The 21,418-nt window shown below is 40.9% G+C and overlaps 1 protein-coding gene across 8 annotated transcripts in view; it reads left to right on the top strand.

The window, feature by feature from the left end:
* PIP5K1C (phosphatidylinositol-4-phosphate 5-kinase type 1 gamma) overlaps positions 1–21,418 on the top strand; it is a 1,117,364-nt gene that overhangs the window by 831,284 nt on the left and 264,662 nt on the right. For all 8 annotated transcript variants that reach the window (XM_044053870.1, XM_044053872.1, XM_044053871.1 and 5 more), the window contains 2 exons: positions 4,952–5,069; positions 10,713–10,865. In XM_044053870.1, the coding sequence (XP_043909805.1) occupies positions 4,952–5,069; positions 10,713–10,865 (271 nt within the window). The remainder of the gene's footprint in view (positions 1–4,951; positions 5,070–10,712; positions 10,866–21,418) is intronic.

Below are 21,418 nucleotides of genomic sequence, written 5' to 3'. Positions count from 1 at the left end.
TTTTTCAGCACAATTTCTAAAAGTGTTTCAAAGGTGTTAATTCTTTCCTGTGCAAACCCCTTTTCAAATGGAAATTCTGAAAACTACTGGATTCCCAAGTCATGAGAGACGACAGTGTAGAGGTCTGTAAAATCAGTAGTGACAAAGATCTAAAAGTCTTTTAAAAGATGAGGTAAGCTTGCATGTTTACTAGGAATAAAGATAATCCCATGATCTAAAGGGTTTGCACAATCAGTAGATATTTCATAGAAAGAATAATTATACACTGTAAACTCCCCTTTACTGTTCTTGGTAAGTTTACAAGAAACACCATGTGTAAGTTCAGTGGAAGAAGAATTACTTACTTTCAGTTGCTGTTCTGATGTCTGTTGATGTGCCAGTTGGGTCCTGTTTGGTGGGTGTTCTTCTTTCTGGTAATATGGTTGATGTGCATTCTTCCTGGCTCTCATCCGTTCCGATTGACCAAGGGGTATGGCATCTAAAGGGTCATCTAGGTCATAATCATCAAGATTTTCATTATCAGCTGGTGTAGATACTTCAAAATCATCAACATTTCCACCCTGAAACACATTATCATGGTTGACAACATATTGGGAGGAATGGGGGTTTCTCCAAGTCTGGGAACCTGGTAGTACGGCATAAGCTATATGTTTCTGATAATGCTTGCAAATCCTTTTAGTTTCCTAATTTTCCTATCTTTGATAGTAGAAAGTTGCTGGTCTATGCTCTTAAATATTCAACCATAATCAAATCCTATATAAACAAATAATATAGCCTCATGCAATAAAACAACCAGAGCAAAAAGAAGCAAATGAGAAAAAACACCGTAGCACTGGATGTAACACAGCAGAATATCCAATTTATTGTAAGCAAGCGCATTCAAGGGTTCACCTCTTCATCAGACTTAGATAAAAATGACTTAAAACAACCACATTAAATAGTATTTCAATTAACATTACTTCAGTTAAAAACAATTAAATTATTTAAGGCCATACATTTTTAAAAACATCACAGCATACATAAACTAAAAACTAGTGTCTCAGCTGTCTCACTTTCAGGAAAGTTTAATGGAGACCATATTATTCAAACCAGGTGTTTTATCAACGCGCAGTAACATAATATATTTGTGTTCAGCCGCCTCAGTAATATTCCTCATATCTCCTCCCCTTTTTCTGACTGCAAGTATTTCCAAGACCAGAAACTTAAACATATGCTCACTACCGTCATGCTTGATGTGCATAGCCAAGGCACTACTTTACTTTTTATTTCTTATATCCCTCATATGTTCAAGTATCCTGTCTTTGAACTGTCGATTAGTCGTGCCAATATAATCTGAAAAGCAGTAGTCCTATTTAAATTAGATTTATAACAAAGATGGTTCTTTAGGGTCTTATTATTTTGTAAGCTAAACTTAGGTTTGTCTCCTACTATCTCCTTCAACCCATCCAAAGCAGAGAGTATATTCCAGTTCTTATTGATGACATCAGAGATCATATTTATATTACTACCATATGTCAAAGTTATTCTCAAATCATTACTACTCTCATTAGTGATCTGTCGTAGCATCTCTCTACTCTCAACAACACTACCTACATATGGGTCACATAGTGTTGCATTGTTGGTAAAGTATGGTTTACAGCTACCATGTCTATCTTTCTATGCCTCTTTAATGTGCCCGTCTATAGCTTTACTTTTATAACGCCTTTCTATAAAATCCCATTTAAGGGACTCTAGAGCTGAATTCAGCTCTGGATCATCTTTATGTAGTCTCATCAGCCTGACCACCTGTCCTTTTATTATATTACGTTTGTAGTGGTTCAGTTGCATACTTGTATTGTGCAATAGGTTATTCTTTCTAACTGGTTTCCTATACAAACTAGTTTTAACAGTATTGAGCGAATGCTTACTAACAGTCACATCTAAAAATTCCACCTGTTGTAAACTATAATTGTATGTGAATCTCAGAAAATCAGTGGTCATATTGAGATAGTTGATAAACTCTCTTAATCTTGTCTCAGTTTCTTGCCCTAATCAAAAAATATCATCCACAAATCTAGTATACCACAAGACAGAGTTGGCATAGGTCATATTAGAGAGTAGCTTTTGGATGTAGTGCCAAATGCAAAAACCCTTAGGGACTATGTTCTCCTTAATACATTCAGTTAGGAAAGCATTTTCAAGCTGCAGTTTTTTTTAAATTTCAGCAACTTATGATCAGAATTATTAAGTCTATGAATAATGGTAGCATTACCTTGTTGCAGAGAGCCTGAGAAATGAAAATCTCCTTGTAACTAGTCTTTTAAGATAGGAATTTTATTTGGAGAATTATTCACATCAATATTGTCACAAAGGTAGTTTCAGCCAAAAAATCTCCAGTTTCGAATCTGTAGATGTAAAAGGTAACTTGGAAAGAGACTCAGCAACTGTAACACACACCCCCTGTCCTCCAGTGTTGGGGGAATAGAAGAAAAGTTGTCAAAACATTGGGAAAGCTGTTGAATAAGGAGTCTTAAATTTCCGAATGACTTTTGCGAGGCTGAAATATCTGGTTTGAGAAACAAAGTTTGGGACATTGTCAGTCCTCCTGCAGCCCTAGTGGCAAAAAAGCATAACTTTAAAAAAACTGATAAAACTATAAACCAACAATGATAAACCACAGGCCACAGAGACTCTGACAGTACGACCAATAAACATACAATATACACCAAATGATGCAAAAAATAATAGATTAGCTCTTTCATTTCTTAAGTATAAATTTCATCCAAAAATCAGTGTTTGGACTCCATTTAAATAACACAAGGTACTAGATCACATGATCATTATTGCCGAGCTCTAAGCAAAGCAACAAATTTAAAGTGATAAAACCACTTTTTTTAAGAGTAAAAAATAAAGGTAAAAATGTCTAATTGAAACAACCTACCTCTCCAAAGCCTTCAGTTTTAATAAATACGAAACAGAAATGCAGTCATTAAGCCCTGGCCAGCTACCAGTTCAGTTTTCAACTTCAAGGCTGGAGTATAGAGCCGAGTCAGATCCGAGGACGGATGTGAAACCCCCAAGCACTGTCTGGTACCGTCTACCGAGTCCGCAATGACAACTTGCTGATCATCTGATGGAAACAGAAAACATGTAGACATTTCAGCAATGTGCAGGCCAAATTCTGCCTTGTCTGTCAACTCATTTAATTACAATATAAAAATGTAAATAGATTTTATATATATGTATATATCATCATCATCATCTTCTTTCGGATGTTCCTGTTAGGGGTCGCCACAGCGGATCATCTGTTTCCATTTCTTCCTGTCCTTTGCATTTTGCTGTGTCACACCAACCACCTGCATGTCCTCTCTCACCACATCCATAAACCTTATCTTAGGCCTTCCTCTTTTTCTGTTACCTGGTAACTTCACCCTTAGCATCTTTTTCCCAATATACTCAGCATCCCTCCTCAGCACATTTCCAAACCAACGTAATCTTGCCTCTCTGACTTTGTTTCCAAACCTTCCAACCTGGGCTGACCCTCTGATATACTTATTCCTAATCCTGTCCACCCTCGTCACACCCAGTGCAAATCTTAACATTTTTAACTCTGCCACATCCAGCTCTAACTCCTGCCTTTTTGTCAATGCTACTGTCTCCAACCCATATAACATGGCTAGTCTCACTACCCTCTTGTAGACCTTCCCTTTCACTCTTACTGGTACTCGTCTGTCACAAATCACTCCTGACACTCTTCTCCACCCACTCCATCCTGCCTGTACTCTCTTCTTCACCTCTGTTCCACACTCACCATTACTCTGAACTATTGATCCCATTTAAACTCATCCACCTTCGCCACCTCTACCTCTTGCATCCTCACCATTCCTTTATCCTCCCTCTCATTCACAGACATATATTCTGTCTTAGTCCTGCTGACCTTCTTTCCTCTTCTCTCTAGAGCATATCTCCATCTCTCCAGGGTCTCTTCCACCTGTTCCCTACTCAAACTGCAGATCACAATGGCATCTGCAAACATCATAGTCCATGGGGACTCCTGTCTGATCTCGTCTGTTAACCTGTCCATCACCATTACAAATAAGAAAGGGCTCAGAGCTGATCCCACCTCCACCTTAAATGCATCTGTCACTCCCACCGCAGACCTCACCACTGTCATACTACCCTCGTATATATCCTGTACCACTCTTACATACTTTTCTGACACTCCCGACTTCCTCATACAGTACCACAACTCCTCTCTACTCCCCCCCCCGTCATATGCTTTCTCTAAGTCTACAAAAACACAATGCAACTCCTTCTGACCTTCTCTGTACTTCTCCATCAACAATCTCAGAGCATATAGTTCATATTTTTTTTGTTTAGGTATTATAACTGTAGTCATGTATTGGTAAAATATATTACAAGTTTATGAATAATTAATGTATAGGATGTAAACTGATGCAGAGGCCATGTATGATTTTTGTATTGTGAGTTTCTAAACGGGATGTAATTCATACTTGTAGATAGATGTACAAATTTATATTGAATTATTCGAAGAGCTGTTAATTAGAGCTTTACATTTAGGTGTTAACTGGGTATTGTTTTTTTTATTAATTTGAGAAGATGTATATTTTTGAAACATTAAATGGGGTGCTGGAGAATGAAAACTGAAGAGGTACAGGTATACATATTTCAGGGTTTACGAATTTTGGTGTGCGATTTAATTATTTGAGACCTAAGGATGTGTAAGCTTTTAAAAGTCAGCATTAAATCTTCACTCTAAGAAGAATATGGTATATTGCTCCCATATTTATATATTTATTACAAAAGTAAGTGAATGTTTGTACTTTCACCTTGTCAAGTATGGAAACTGCATGTATTTGTGGAAGGATTAACTGAGGGGACTTTAACGTGTGGCAAATGAATCGAAGTGAACAATGTCCATAATTCTCATTTTTGTCTTTTTTTTTTGCAGTGAAGGAAGTAACCTGACTCCTGCACACCACTTCCCTGATTTCAGATTCAAAACCTATGCACCTGTAGCTTTCCGCTACTTCAGAGAACTCTTTGGCATTCGGCCAGATGACTACTTGGTATGTTAACTCATTTCTCTGTACTGTTAACTCACCTGTCTTTATCCAGTTCCTTTTTTGTAAAGGGCACATAGCATTTGAAAACTGAAGCTTTGTCTTTCTTCCTCTTGTGTAATGGTATATCAGAAGGCACAGAAATACAGACTGTATCTCTTGCTGAATGTACCAGGGCAGCCCAGAGTGAGCCATTTGTGTTTTTTGTTACGCATGTATCAATGGAAAGTACCACATAATTATTTTATACTTCAAAAGGCAGTTCTACAGCCTAATACATTCTTGCATTTGAATTGTTATCCATTGCGAGTCCCCAAAGGCTTTCTTTTGAGGTATGCACTAAGCTCATCCACCTCCCTAATTTCAGCTAGCTTTTAAATGGCTACACTGTGGTTGACAAAGGAATAAATTAAATATGCATTATACTAGAGTGTCTTCCTTTGATATCTAGTACTGTTCAATGTAAAAGTGTCTAAGGTTTGTGACCTGGTTAAATGAGATCTTATATTTATGATATATGATATGCACTAAAAACAAAGTGGTGTTGCATGTACTTCAGTCACAGTTTTATGAGGTTTAAAGAACAGCTGCTCATGACGGTTTTAGATTTTATCTCCTGTTAACTTGGTGCCTTCAGATGATGTTTCTGTATTTTGCTTCAAAGCTTGACTGCTCGTTGATATAAAAGTGTATGTAGTCTTGATGTGAATTTTGCCAAATTTGAAAATGTAGTGTACTGTATTATTCTCTGTTCTTTTCCATGCTAATGCTGCCTATAATCTGAAGCATTAATACTGTTACTGCATTATATTGTACTGTGGTATATATTATAAGAAAAAGCATTCTTAGAAATGGAGCATTGTAAAAGCAGTTTAGTTATTGTGGACAACATCATTGTCGTGATGTTCTAGAGCATTAGCAACATACAGTTGTGGATCGAAAAATCGAAAGGAAAAGTAATACTGACATATATTTTTTGAGGAATTCATTGGTGCACAGGGATTTACTGCATGTTAACCACCATGCTGGTTGTGGATATGTGTGGAAGTCAAAGACATAGCAGTCTGTAGGACTCTTCTTTAGTCCTGTCCCAAATCCATAAACTAAAAGATCTTGCCTGTTTTAGGCTATCCAGAAGTGAGATATTGGAACACCAAATAGTGAGAAAGAGAACATGAGTAACGTCTGCCAACTCACCTGCTTCAGGAAGTGGGAGGCATGTTCATCCTTCTTCTCTTTAATACGCTACTTTATCTACAAGCAGATAACACAGGTACAAGGGGGCAGTTAGGCAGTATAAAATATGTGGGTGTGTGTGCTCATTTCTACCTCTATATTCTTGAACGTCATCTGCAGGGTGGAAGCGTAGGTCATTACCAGATCTCTTTTTTATTACTTGTGTTATGGCAATTTAGAGGGAAGGAGCGGTGCCAAAGTCTGCTCTTCGATTTTTCCCTTAGATCTGCTAGTTCTCTCCTCTCCTGCACTTTTACTAGCTTATTAGTCTAGCACTTTACCAAACTTCTTGTAGCAATTGTTATAGCACAAAAAAGTGCTATCAGCACTAAATGTTCTACAATGAAACCGCTCCAGTACTTATTATTAATGCCCACCCCTCTAGGCATGTCTAAAGGTCAGTTCCCTGTGCTTTCTCCTATTAACCTGGTAAACCTGGGCATTCTGAGGCAATGTAGCAACTGCCTCATTTACACCGACAACCCTCTTCTCTTACCTCCCAACTCTCAGACTTGCGAGAGATCCAGATTCGAAGCCACGCAGCTGGTCAAGAGGAGAAGGTCAACACTTGCACCACACCACATGGAACACATCACCCTCTAGAACACACACCAGCACTGCCTTCACATAAAAACACAAACCACACACCCACTTTCGCGAAGCCTCTCAATAAAAATCTACCCAAACAGCAGATATTTCCAAGGCAGAAACACACTAGACCAACACAACACAACACTAATCATGAGACATAACTCTCCTAAACAGTGTGCCACTCAACCAAAGCCCCTAAAACAAACCAGCATGCCCAACACACTAGTCATAGGTAACTCGATAGTGAGGCACATTGATGTCCCACTCACTAAGTTGAATATGGAGAAAGTAACAGTCAGCTGCCTGTCATGCGCCAGAATCCACCACATAACGCACACACTCAGGTCCCTCAACAACAGGTACAAATATGACTCAGTCATTGTAAATCTGGGTGTGAATGACCTGAGATGTACCTCCCTGGACTACATGAAAAGAGACATGGAGGAGCTCTTGGATTATGTAGCCCAGGCGGCTATGACCCTAGCCCTGAGCAGCATCCTACCATCACCCAGAATGATACCACAGTACAAGCAGAAAATTATTGATTTCAACAATTGGCTAAGTTTATGGTGTCACTCTAAGGGGATCCAGTATCTGTCTGCCTGGGATAACATGATTGACAGACCTCGATGCTTTGCCAGAGATGGCCTGCATCTGTCACCCCTGGGCTTCCAGATACTGATCAAGGCTCTTACCACCCCTATAGTACCTTTTTTAGGTGGTGTTCCAAAGACCAAATTACCACCATAACATCTACAAACAAATGCAATCTGAGGGTCATGCTGCTCAATGCTAGAAGTTTAAATCTCAAAATGCACTCGCTCGAAGCACTCCTTAAAATGGAGAACATCGACATTTTTGTTGTAACAGAGACCTGGTTCAAGGCAGCAAAAAGCACCCCTACACTACCAGGCTGTAACTCTTTCCACACCTTTTGGCCCCTGAACTTGGACCAAAGCGCCAAAGGTGGTGGAGTTTCCATATTCGTAAAGGATGTGCACACCTCCAGAATGGTAGCCCAACATAATGCATCAGAAATACTTCAGGTGCAGCTACCATTGGGTAAGACAGCAATTCAGGTCGTAGCCTGCTGTAGGTCTCTAACCATGTCCCAAGACTCACAGTCCATATTCCTAAGCACTCCAGAGAATATTAGGGTCCACCCTAACACTCTCATACTAGGTGACTTCAACTACCCCTCCATTCACTGGGAAAACTACTCATGTACCAGTACACTAGCCCATCGTTTCCTGGATTTCATTAATTCCAATGCCCTGGACCAGCTCATTCTTACTCCCAATAGAGATAGCAGCATCCTTGACCTGGTCATTACTAACATGGGTTGACCGTTGTCCTACACCAATAGTCAGATCCTCCCTGGTTAGATCCCACCATAAACTAATCACTTTGGAAATCCACATCCCTCCCACCATCCCTACAAAGGTAACCACTATGAAAAACTTCTCCAAGGCTAACTTTGGGCTCCTAAAAACAGAGGTGGCTAACGTCATGGAACCCATGCAAATGGAGAATAGTTGCATGACTGCAGAATCATACACCAATGCACTGTACAAACACGTACACAAATGCATGGATCTTGCCATGCCCAATAGAACCAAGACACTCTCCTCCAAAAAAAGAAAGCCAATCTGGTGGTCCCCTGCCATAAACAAACTCTACAACAGAAGGAGGAAACTAATGCAGAGCAAGGTAATGTCCCAAGACTGTAAAAACTCCTTTATCACCCTCAACAAAAAATTGAGATCCCTCATCAAATCCTCTAAAGCTAGCTATGGAAACAGAATTGCAGAAGACAGCAAAGACAACCACAAGGCCTACTATAGTTATGTAAAAAAATCTCCATGGCAATACCTAGATTTGCTCTGAGCTACTGCACAGTGGTACCTCCTTACTGAGCCAACAGATATTGCCAATATACTGGCTGACAGATTCAGTGCCAACTTTTCCCCTCTCACCCCCCCCCCAAGGACCAATTACAATACCAGTAGATGGCCAGGCACCCAGTATTACTGCTGCACAGGTTACAACAGCACTGTCCAAGGCCAAGAATACAGCTTCTGTGGGACCTGACAGTATCCCTGGCTGTGTTCTACATGAACTACAGAGTGAACTGGCACCTCACCTGTGTGCTCTGTTCAGTCACAGCCTCACCTCAGGCTTTGTCCCTACCAAATGGTGCACTACTACAGTCATCCCTCTCCACAAAGGAGGAGCGACTACAGACCCTGGGAACTGTCGCCCCATTAGCCTGATGAGTCTGATATGCAAAGCTGTGGAACGCATCATCACGGACTTAATAAACAAAGATATAGGGAATCTCCAAACTCTGGATCCCACACAGTTTGGTTTTGTGAAGGGTAGATCATGTCTACTCAACTTGGTTGATTTCTTTGAGTCAGTCACTAGAGCTGTGGATGAAGGGAAGGTGGTTCATACAGCCTACCTTGATCTGGCCAAAGCCTTTGATACCCTTCCCCACTCAGGAATCATAGAAACACTCGCTAAGTTAGGCATCAACCCCTATATCACTAGGTGGTTTGCAAACTGGCTCACAGATAGAACCTACAGTGTGAAAGTAGCTGACTCCAAGTAAGACTGCCAACTAGTCATGAGTGGAGTCCCACAGGATTCAGTCCTGGCTCCTCTCCTGTTTGGTATCTACTTCTCTGAAGTCCATGCCAACATGAAGGGACTCTGGCTGACAAAGTTTGCGGACGATTGCAAGTTGGGAGCTATTATTAGCTCCCCAAGTGATGTTGACATCCTACAGAATGACCTCACCGAGACCGGTGACTAGTGTCAGAATGATGGCCTTAAGCTCAACGCCAAAAAATGCGTCGTTATCCCCTGTGGGAAAAACCTGGTTCCCATGAATTACCACATTGATGGTAGTCCACTGAATGCAGAAGGCATTATAAGAGATCTGGGAACACAGGTTGACAGCAGTCTCTCTTTTGATCACCACATTGCCACTGTGGTCAGAAAGTCCTTCTATGTGGCACATCTCATTACTAAGGGTTTTGCATCCAGGAAGAAAGAGGTCATTGTCTCCCTCTACTCTTCCCTCATTAGGCCAATCATTGAGTACAGTGCCCCATTTGGCATGCACCTCACTAGACACCTGCAACAATTGGAAAGGACGCAAAAGTACCTCACAAAGAGGATCCTAGGCCTTAAACACTTGTCCTATATGGACAGACTCAAAAAACTCAACTATTCTCTGTCTTGTATTGCCTACTTAGAGTCAGTCTGTGCTTGACTTACAAAGTCATGTCTGACCCAGCTCTGTTAGAAATGCTACATCTAAAGAAGTCACAATCCCTCCACACCAAATGTTCCAGAGACCTCAGCCTCATTACCACAATCAACAGAATGTGCTAGAGGGACAGGTTCATAACCCAGAGACTGCCCATGCAATGGAATAGACTTCCCATACATGTCAAGCAGAGCACCTCGCTGACCCTCTCCAAGAGAAATCTTGATGACTGGATGGGAAATAAAAAATTCACTCTGGGGATAACTCCAGTGGCTCTACTCGGCAGAGGCACTGGGAAGTAAGATCGGGTGGCACGATGCCAGGTTAATCCTAAGGCTAGGCTTGTAAAGGTCCCAGGCCATTAGCCTAGTACACACCTATGAAGGATCTGCCTGTGGCTCTTGCAATTACTGAGAATGAATGGACAATGTAGGCATTATGAGGTAAGCAAGTGGGAAGAACAAATAAAATGTAAAAAATAAAAATGAATAAATCAGTACTGTACTTGGGTAACATTTGTCATATTTTCTATCTTTTTTCTCTAGTATTCCTTATGCAATGAGCCTCTGATTGAGCTGTCTAACCCTGGAGCCAGCGGTTCTTTGTTCTATGTCACCAGTGACGATGAATTCATCATAAAGACAGTGATGCACAAGGAAGCAGAGTTCTTACAGAAGCTACTTCCTGGCTATTACATGGTATGTATGTAGCTGATGAGAAGGCCTGTCACATTGCAAAAGTCTGATATCTAATGTACCAAAAAATTTATTTTCTAGAGTAATCTTGACTTTTACTTTGAATTAGTTGTACAGAACATCAGAACCTTAAATATGACTTCAACAGTCACTGTTATTTCTGAAAGCAAGGACATTTTTTCATGTGCAGGTCCACAGATCGCTTCCTCACCATTGGGCAGGTGGAAACTGACATTATAGGACAAGACCTACAAAGGTTTTATTAATACAGGTGATTTGAGGTTTGTGTATGTGGTTTAGCTACCTCTTACCAAGACTCAAAATAGATGTTCTTCGTGTTTCACTGTTGCAGTCATCACATTTAGGTAGGCGTTGGCTGGTCCTAACACCAGAGACTTAGTATTTCTACATTGGTTGCTGTCACTTGAGGACTGATGTCAGGTCATCAGTGGTGGTAAAAAGTAGGCAGAGATTACATCATCTTTATTGCTTATTGCCATGGAGAGCAAGCAGCAGTTGTTTGAGTGCCGCGGGCAGTTACCTGAGTTTTCGTTTCCAAATTGAAGTTGATGTCTTCTAAAGCCAAGTACCCCATTGGGGATCCTTTTTTCTTGCACTAACCGATGTCAGAAAAAGTTAATTGCCTTGCCTGTGGAAAGCAAATACCACACGAGACTTCCACTCTTACTGTGTCACTTTCTAGGCCCAGACCACACGTCCCCCATTGTCACTTCTGTGCTTTGTTTAATGCCAGAACTATCCATCGTCAGGCCCTTATTGTAGCCAGATATTTTCGTTTACAGTCCTCGAATTCCAATATGGCTTCGGCAAGCCATCCGACAGCAGATCTTCGAAAAAAAATGTAAAGACAAAGACAGACCGCACAGGTCTAGACCTACTGACGATGCTTCCGTTAAGCTAGTAGTCAGTCCTCCATTACTCGGTAAGATGCTTTTGCAGCCCCTGATGCCCACTTTAGTTGATTCGCAGGCCACTACTGAGACCCTTTCGGAGTCTGGTATGCAGCAAAACTCTTCTTCGTTTAAGGATCCTGTGGTCGTCTCTACCTTGGATGGGTCGAGAGCCGCTGAGCAGGTACCGGCTTCTGAGGAAGTCCTTCACACCACTGAATCTTGACACAGACCAACGTCTTCTTTTGCGAGTACCGTTCTTTCGAAAACAACCGAGTTCCTTGGGCCCAGAGTTTGAACCACACCCAAGAAACCGACTACACACTCTCAGATGCCTCAGTCTCAAATGCTTAAAATGGCAGAAGACCTTATCATGCTGATCAGGGAAAGGCAAGCTACCCCCTCAAAAAGGAAAAGAGATCTGTCCCCAGTAGTTTTGTCTGAACAAGAGTCAGATGAATCTGATGCATCCGATTATGAAGATATGCAACCCCTCTCCACTTAAGAGGATTCTGATGCAGAGAATTCCATTCCTTCAGCCTCTCCCCCAGAGGATTTTTCCTTTGGGGCAACCCTGCATACTTTAAGGGAGCATTTCCAGTGGGAGAGTCAGGACTACCCTCAGTCTAAAAAGAGACTCAGGAAATTCCTAGATTTTCCGCAACACAGACCCTTGGCCATCCCCCCAGTCCTGGATGTGGTAGATGATGTTTTCCATCAATCCAGCTTGATTCCTGATGCCCTTCCTCCTGCTCCCAGAAAACCAGACAGGTACTACAGAGCCCCTGACTCACACAAATATCTTTTTAAAACTCCCAACAACTGACCCTGAGGTCATTTCTCAAGGGCCAAAAGGGATTAAACAACCTCTGCTAAGAAGATATGCATAGCTTAAGGAACAACCCCTGCCAGACTATGTCAAATCTAAATTGTTGGATGCCCCCTTGCACAAAGATAACTTATTTGGCACTAAGGCAGAAGAGGACGTAAAAAAATGGATGAAAAAGCAAAATCTATGCAAACAGTTAAAAATTTCTTACAGGTCCAGCCCCTAGGTTCAGCAGACATTTTCCCTCCAAGCACTGGTCCTTTCCTGCTCCGAGTAAACAGGCCCAGCCTAGACCCCATGGAAACAGACCTCCAAGACAGGGAATGCAGAGATGTAAGCAGTGGACTACCTCCACTTCAAAATTAGGGAGTTCTAAGCCACCCCCTTATGGTAGAAACTCACAATGACTCACCTCTTCCCAACCTCCCCTCTGCCCACCTTCACTTACCCCTAGGAGGAAAACTCTCCTTTCACTCAAGCACCTGGGCCACCATTACCAAGGACCAATGGGTTCTGAACATTGTGTCTTAGGAATACAAATTCTCCTTCCACACCCTTCCAACCCCAAAAGGGTTCCCAGATCTACCACCAAATAAGTGGGCAGAGGCTCAAAAGCAAATCCATGCCCTGCTTTCTTTGAGGGCAATATAGCATGTTCCTGCAGAACAGATAGGCCAAGGCTTCTACTCCAGACTTTTTCTGGTGCCCGGAAAAGAAGGCACCTGGCGCCCCATCCTTGATCTGTCCATTCTAAACACCTTCCTGGTGATCCCAAAATTCAAAATGCTCACCCTCCAGTAACTGTTACCCATGCTCTCCAAGGACGCTTGAATAGCCACCCTGGATCTAAAAGAGGTCTACCTCCACATTCCTATTAGGGAATCATGCAGAAAATATCTCCACTTCAGAGCAGGATCTCAACATTTTCAGTTCTCTGCACTTCCCTTTGGCTTATCTACTGCTCCCAGAGTTTTCACAAAATGCCTGGCTCCAGCCATTGCCTTTTGCAGACAAAGAAATATTCAAATTTACCCCTACTTGGACAACTGCCTTATTCAGGCAGACAGCCAGGAAAAGCTGCTCAAGCGCCTGGCCTTTGTAAAGAGCCTACTAACCTCCCTAGGGTACACAATCAATGAAAAGAAATCAAAATAGGTGCCCACACAAAGGCTAATCTTCCTGGGAGCAAGTCTGGACACAGCATCCCAGGTGGCATACCTTACACCAGAGAAACAAATTTTCCTGTCAGCCTACTTCTCCCCCAGATTTCTGAAGAAAAATCCTGCAAACTCTGGGGTTCATGGCATCTTGCATACTCTTCATTCCGTATGCTAGACTGCATATGAGGAAACTTCAGTGGTACCTAAAGAGGCCCCAACAGCACTGGTACCCCTTACTGCGCAGCTTGTCCCTGGAAAAGGTTCTGCATTTGGATCCAGGCTAAAGGGGCCAATATGGCACAGCCCTCCATCCCGCTCATCCAGGATTACTTAGCTGACCTACTACACAGTGGTTTCTCTTTCTCCTCTGTATAAATTCATGGCTCTATTATTTCTGTTCTTTTTCCCACTGAGCAGCCTCTTTTCTCACACCCTTTGAGCAAACAGTTCCTCAGGGGGGGCTAGCAACTTGAGGCCTCCCAGAAGAGCACCAACACCAACTTGGGACCTTAACTTTGTCTTGGAAAAGCTCACCCTGCCTACTTTTAGAACCAGCTTCTTCTGAAGAGCTAAAATTTCTCTCCTGGAAGACAGCATTCCTTCTGGCCATCACTTCAGCCAGAAGTCTCTGAGCTGCAAGCACTCATGGCTGTGGAACCCTTCATCATCTTCCATGCAGACCAGGTATCCCTGAGAACTTACCCATCCTTCATGACGAAGGTGGTGTCCAGTGTGGCTCTCAACCAATCCATTCATTTGCCCACCTTCTTTCCTAATCCCCAGAATAAGGGGGAAAAGGATTCTTCACTCTCTAGATGTGCACAGACGGCTCAGATACTATCTGGACAGGACTAAATCCTTCAGAAAGTCTGATCAATTGCTGGTTAGCTTTGCTACAGGGACAGAAGGCAAAGCCATCTCCAAGCAAACCATTTACAAATGGATAGCACACTGCATCCATTTCTGCTACAAACAGTGTGGTAAGCCTACCCCCAAGGGGGTCATGACACACTCCACCAGAGCAGCTTCCACCTCTGCAGCTTTCCTCAGAGGAGTCCCCACCAGGGACATCCTGGAGGCTGCCACCTGCACATCTGTTCACACTTTTACCAAGCATTACCACCTGATTCTCTTCTCCAAATCCAGGGCAGGGTTTGCCTCTGCAGTCTTGCAGGGCATCCTTGCCAGCACCTAGCTTCCTTGACTGCCTCCACCCATTTCCTCAGCTTTGGGAATTGACCCAAATGTGAAGACTGCAACAGTGAAACATGAAGAACATAGTTCAGTTGTGTACACTTACCATAAATGTAGATGTTCGAGTGTGTTCTCTTTCTCCTTTGTTACCATTCTTCCTTGTTGTTCTTTCCTTACAAGGGACATACTGGTATTTATTTACTTCCACCAGAATCTGGCCTCCTACTTTGCGGGCTCTTGACAGATTAGGGCAAGAAAAACTGATGTTATGGCATCAGCTGCCTTATCTTATACCACTGACGACCTGACATCAGTCGTCAAGCGAAAGCAACCAACGTAGAAGTACTAAGTCTCTGGTATTCGGGCCAGCCGAGGGCTACCCTGGCAGGGATAACCCAAATGTGATGACAGCAACAGTGAATACAGTTGAACATCTACATTTATGGTAAGCGTACACAACTGTACTTTCTCACTTGAAGGCTTATAGGTTCATAGGCTTATAGATAAGTAATAGGCTGTCTGCACTTGCATGTCCTTTAAAGCATAGCCAATTGCTCTCAAAAGGTGAGAATCAAACCCTGTACCTTGTGAGATAAAACTTTAACTGCTGTGCCAATCCCCAACCTGAACACTGGGCTTGTCTGCTATTTCAACTCAAACCTATCGCACCCAAAGCAGAAATCGTATCCCTAGACCAACAAACGTTGCCCAAAGCTGATTGTAAGTTGAACATCTTTTTTTTATTCAGAGGAGCGGCTGTGATTCTGAACAGCTATATTCTTCTCTGCATGACATTTATTTCTTAAACTCTGAGTGAGTTTTCTAGTTTAGTATGCTCACTTTGCTACCCCTTTCATAATCAGCACAGCAGATTTACATGGAAGACATTGTGCATTTGTATTTATTTTGTTTTTTCCCATTTGTTAAGCAGATGGGCCCACCAGGGACAAGCATACATCTCAAATCCCCCTGATTTTGGATTAAAAGTTTGATCTGTCCATGCTAATCTGTCATAAAAATGGTACATTTTGGGCGAAAATGTGGTGGATTATACTTCATGAATAATGACAGTTATTACGTACAGACTTCTTTTACTTCAGAAAATGCAGTTTAGTTCACATTCTCATATTATATCTCATTCTCAAGTGAATAGTACTAATATTTTTAACACTGTCGCTGATTATTTTTGGATTTGTACCTGATTCGGCAGAGAAGATCACTGTTGATTTCAGAGGTGACCTGGGATCAGGGTTGGACAAGAGATAACAAGGAAGTGAATAGCTAGCTTATTGGGCAGATAATGAAGATTTTTCTTTCATGTGTTAACTTTTCTTCCTTTTTGAAGAGGTTCTGAAATTATGGAGGGGGAAATAAATGCAACATCTGCCATCTAGTGGTTCAGGTGCAGAAGTGCACTTTTTACTTAGGGCTGGTTGCATTTTATTAGTTTTTCTTTTTATTAATTTCTCTTCTTTCATTTATTCTCAAATTATAAGTTACTTATTAGTGTACCCACATTACCTCATTTTACCCTCATTTTGGTCTGTTTCAGTTCTCAAAGTTCAAAAGTCTCCACATTGAAAGACTCTGTCACACACACACAGGATTTTTGTATTTGTTAAAATGCATGGTAAACAGAAATGAATCATATTAATATTAAAGAAAAGATCATTAAGTAAAAAAGTAATATATTTTAACCCATCCTATGGCCTGCCTAGTTGTTGTTGTTAGTAAGCCAGTAGTATGTCCACATTTTTTGCCCATTTGTTCCACATTATGAGGGCTAGTGTTCCTCATTTTGGAGATGGAAGGTTGAGAGCTATGTCTCAAGTACCCACTTTTTCTGATCAGTCTGTGGTGAAGCTGGAGCCACTTGACATTGTTGATCCTATGTCTCCTTGGTCACAGTCAGGGTTTATCCAGGGAAGTTATTGTTCACCTCTACTCATCTGCAATCAGGACTGTCCAAACACATCACAAAACTTGAAAGTCCATAAAGCTTCTTAACCAAGAAAATGTCAAATGTGAGCTCCTTAAATTACACAGGATGACCAAGAGCCCTGGCACTTTTCCCTGTTTCCTGCAGGCTCTTGCGAAGTGAAATCTATTTGACCTTCAGGGCTATGAAAACACCAGTTCTGCTTAATTTCTTGCACCTGTCACTCATATCCACTCTAGAGAAATAACCCTCAATTGCAGTACAAAAAGAATGTGCTGAGCATGTTAGCTATTGCTGTTAAGTCTCCCCTAGTTATGGATCAAGCTCCCACTCCATGTCAGAGTAGCTCCCCAGCTTTCTTTAAAAATGGCCTTTATGTATGAACAAAGGATCTGTAAATTGACCCCTGGCTATGTATTCAGGTCCTTATAGATAGATTAAACAAGGTAAAGAGTTTGAATTAATTAAGCTAATCTGCTATAGTAATAACATATAAATCTTTCTGCACCATGGAGCCAACTCTGTTTCTTATTTAAAATCTTGATATTTGACAGGAAGTCATGTCAAGTATCAGAGAACTGTTTCTTTTTATCTAATCTGATGATTTGTGGTGCATTTTGTTTCATGTGGTGCTGTATGTTACTGGGCTTGTGGGTTTCCTCTGGTTTTTAAGCTCTTCTATGCCTCTTCCTTGTCACTTGGGATAAAGGATGCCATTCAGTAAGTAGAGTTTGTTTTAATTTCCATTTCTGTTTTAGGGTACATTTCTCTCTTGCATAGTCAGGAAAATAGTGTTTAAAATACTTGGCATAGTGCTCCTTAGTGTCCTGTGGAAGATTTTATTCTACACTCTTCACTTCAGACTCCATTGCTTCATGCAAGCTGTCATTGAGGTGTATAATTCTGATTATGCTGAGCATTGTCTGTTGCAAGGAATTTTCCTCCATGTTTCCATACCCTAGGCTGCTTCTACATTTGAATGTGAATTGTGCATAGTTGCCAGCCTCTCTGGTTTCCTCTTTCTGTCTGTTCCATATTAAAATGCACTGCCTTCATGTAGTTTCAGTGAGTACATGTACAGCTGATGCTAGCCTTCTGATCTCAAAGATCTCTCTGAAAGGAAGACTGTCCATTAGCTACCTGGTCCTTACTTTCCAGAACTTGAAATGTGTGCTCATTTACACAAAGCCCTACACGTGGTATTTTTGAAAGGTGTGTCTCTGTCATTTTGTGTCTTCCTTTATGAGAGATGATTGTAATCCCCATAGAATAACTTGTGCTGAAGTTTGAATGATTCTATTACAATGCTGTGATCGCTACACATGTGATCTGAAGTGTCCATCTGTGTCTGGGATTCAAGTAGTTTGTTTCTGTTACACATTATGATGGGCTTTTATCTACTTAATCTCTTTACCTTTGTTAGTGCCTTGGTGAGCAAGTTAATAAGACATTTGCCTCAATATGTAGTTATAATTTAACTATTTTAATTTATTTATTAACTTGTCCTTAGACCATTTTTTCACAAATGCAAAGGTAATTACAGTAGATATATTGATAACTTAGTGTAGCTAGTCAACCAGTACATTGTTGGGAGGTGAAAGGAAACCCGAGCATCCAGGGAGTACCCAGGCAGACGTGGGGAGAAGATGTTGAACTGTACTAAATTATATCATTGGGGGAAAAACACCACTGATGGAAAAAAAAAATCCCAAAGCAAATATTTTGAGGAAAATGGTCTGTGTTCATCAGTATGAGTTCTGTCACCCTTTCCTTTGAGGCACGAACTGTATTGTGACTGTGATCTTCCCTTTCTCTGAGAAATACATACTTTAATTCACATGCTGTCTACACTGATTATATTGATGTTAATATAAGGATGCTTGCTACAGTAATTCATAAGATGAATGGGAAATAGCTAGAGGGTAGATGTCAGCCCCATGTCTGAAACTTTTTTTTTTTATCAGTGAGACTGTCCTGGGGGACATGTGGATATAGTCCTACACTGTGGCAATTACAGTAAACCTGGATATAAAAGACAGCATGCTGTAAACCCTGCTTAGATCTTTATTGCAACTTGAATTAAATGGTTGTTCCACTTTACTTCCTAAATTCATCTGCTGATTCCTAGGCCTCAGAGTTTAGATATGCTAAATGCAACATTTTCTTATCTTTATTTTATAGAGATATTTGTAATGTATGGTGTTGAACTGCTTCTAATCAAGTACAACAGAAAACTACCAGCAAATGTTTTAGTGGGCTTCAGATTCTTCAAAAAACATCCTATCTGTTGTGTGCTCCATTTGGGAAAGAATCATGATTTTGATACTTGTGTGCGTTGTTAACACACAGTGAAAAGAAAAGATAAGCTGTAAAAGCAAGAAATATTCAAGCCTTTCTGGAGCTTAAGAAATTAGGTGCTCAGTTAACCTTCTTCTCATAGCCAAAACCAGAACTGATAGGGTTTAATGAGTTAAGATAAATTCATCCACTTTACAAGCAGAAATTTATTCACTAGCTCTTTCTACCACCTTACTGTTTCAACATGGAGTTTTGGGAAAGTAGTTTGCTGTGGAATAGGTTTCTTTAATTCCCATGTTCATTAAAATGGTGAGCAGTACTGCATTCTTCTGAACTGACTGAATGTAGTTTCTCTCTGCTGATAACAGTTTTCTTACATTGTGGAAATTGCTCAGGGATCTCCTCATGTTTCGGACCATCCACCTCTGAGTAATATTTCAGCTATTGTGTTTAAGATGCCAGCAGACCAGATAACAACAAATGTTCACTTCTGTACTCTGCGTTAGGATTATATATATCAGTTTGTTTTTTTCTCAGCAAATCCATCTTCCATTGGAGATTTTTTTAATTCAGTGAATAACCATCTTGAATGGGCTAAAAAGAGCTTTTAGCACCTGAAAAGAGATGAGCAGTTACTGAAGATTTGTTGCAATCAAACCATTTGACTTGCTTCCTGTAATTCCATCTTTTTAAAAATGTATTTTCTGAGTTTCTCCAAGGGCCTGATTTTCAGCGTGCTTCTTAAAATGTGATAAGTTGTATAGGTGCAGGATTAAATTAAGTTTCTGCATAAAAGCTTTGTGGCTGGCCCTGTTGTAGTTTACTTCGCTACTACAAAAGGGCCTAATAAAATAGATGCTGTGAAAACCTTTCAGTGTATTAAAGAAAGCAGAAACATACATAGGTTTGGGGAGGTGGAGTTCTAGTTCTGCTACCCTGGGCAGTAGAGCTATTAACTACCACACCCATGTGGTGCAGTGTCAGGGGAGATACTGAAGCAGACAAATGACATTGCTGATATTTCCCTTAAAGGACTTCCTCTCAGAACTCTCAGACTTGATGCAGTGATGCTTGGAAGGGTAAAAAAGTAAAGTGCAATTCCACCAAGAATGTAGTATATTGTGAAAGTCATTTCAACATGATTAAAGCATTTTTCACAGGAGTTTCACTCCTGCTCTCTCCCCTCTGCAGAGGGAGCTGCTCTCTCCACACTCCTGATAACTATGTACGAACTCCAGTCTCACTGTACCTTAGAGTAGGGGGAATAACGCAAGTTTAGAGTTAGTATGTGCATTCCCTCAAAGACAGGTACTCGTAAGTTGTGCTAGTATGTTAAGGGTATCAAACATATTTTATTTATTATTTTTTATGTATTTGACATTTGTTTACCAGGCGTGTCCGAATGGACAGCTGGTGTCTGTTTTCAGCAGAGGCCCAGGGAGAAAAGCTCCACAAGTACAGTAATTACAGCATTTAGAAGTAATAGTTACACGCTACAGAGTTTACAAATGTTGAATCAGTTGACATCATACTACAAAAGTTAAAACAAAGTTGAAGGGAACTATATTAGAACACATGAGATACATTACAAGTGGATTAAATTGAGCTTAGTATAAGGCAACGAAAAGAAGTACATATGTACAATATTTACAAAGAGCATTTAAAGTGCACATTAGTAGCATTCACAAGAAGATAAAGGGAGTGAGCAATGTTGAGCACATCACTTAGAATAGGACTCTTAAGGAAGCAGTACTGCTGCTGTGTAATGAGGGTTTAAGGGAGGCCATTGCAGTTGCATAGCCGGTTGGTGAGAAGGTGTGATTTAAGGAGTCTTTTGAAAGTGGTTGTTTTGTTTTGTAGTCTAACGTCAGGAGGAAGACTATTCCAGGTGTTAGCAACTTCGTTAAGGAAGAGGGATTCCCCAGAGCTATTTCTGCATGGGATTTTTTCAATCTGAGCTTTATTGGTGGAGCATAATTGTCTATTTGAAGTGTAGAATTTTAGTAGTCCAGATAGGGTAGGTTTTTTTTTTCTGGGTAGTATAATATTTGGTGTGCTAGGTTGATTTAGTGGAATCGTAATAAGTTGGGGAGCTCAGACCAATGTAAAGTAAGTAGCGACTGACAGTGGTGGGAATGAGATTTGGCATTGGTAGCAAATCTAGCGATTTTGTTGTAACGTGTAGAAAGTTTGAGGTCGGTCTTATTTAGATTTGTTAGTACTGG

Source organism: Protopterus annectens, chromosome 13.part0 (genome assembly GCF_019279795.1).
Source record: "Protopterus annectens isolate FY-2018-M chromosome 13.part0, PAN1.0, whole genome shotgun sequence".
Lineage (NCBI taxonomy): Eukaryota > Metazoa > Chordata > Ceratodontiformes > Protopteridae > Protopterus > Protopterus annectens.
This window is presented reverse-complemented; position numbering and strand designations above follow the sequence as displayed.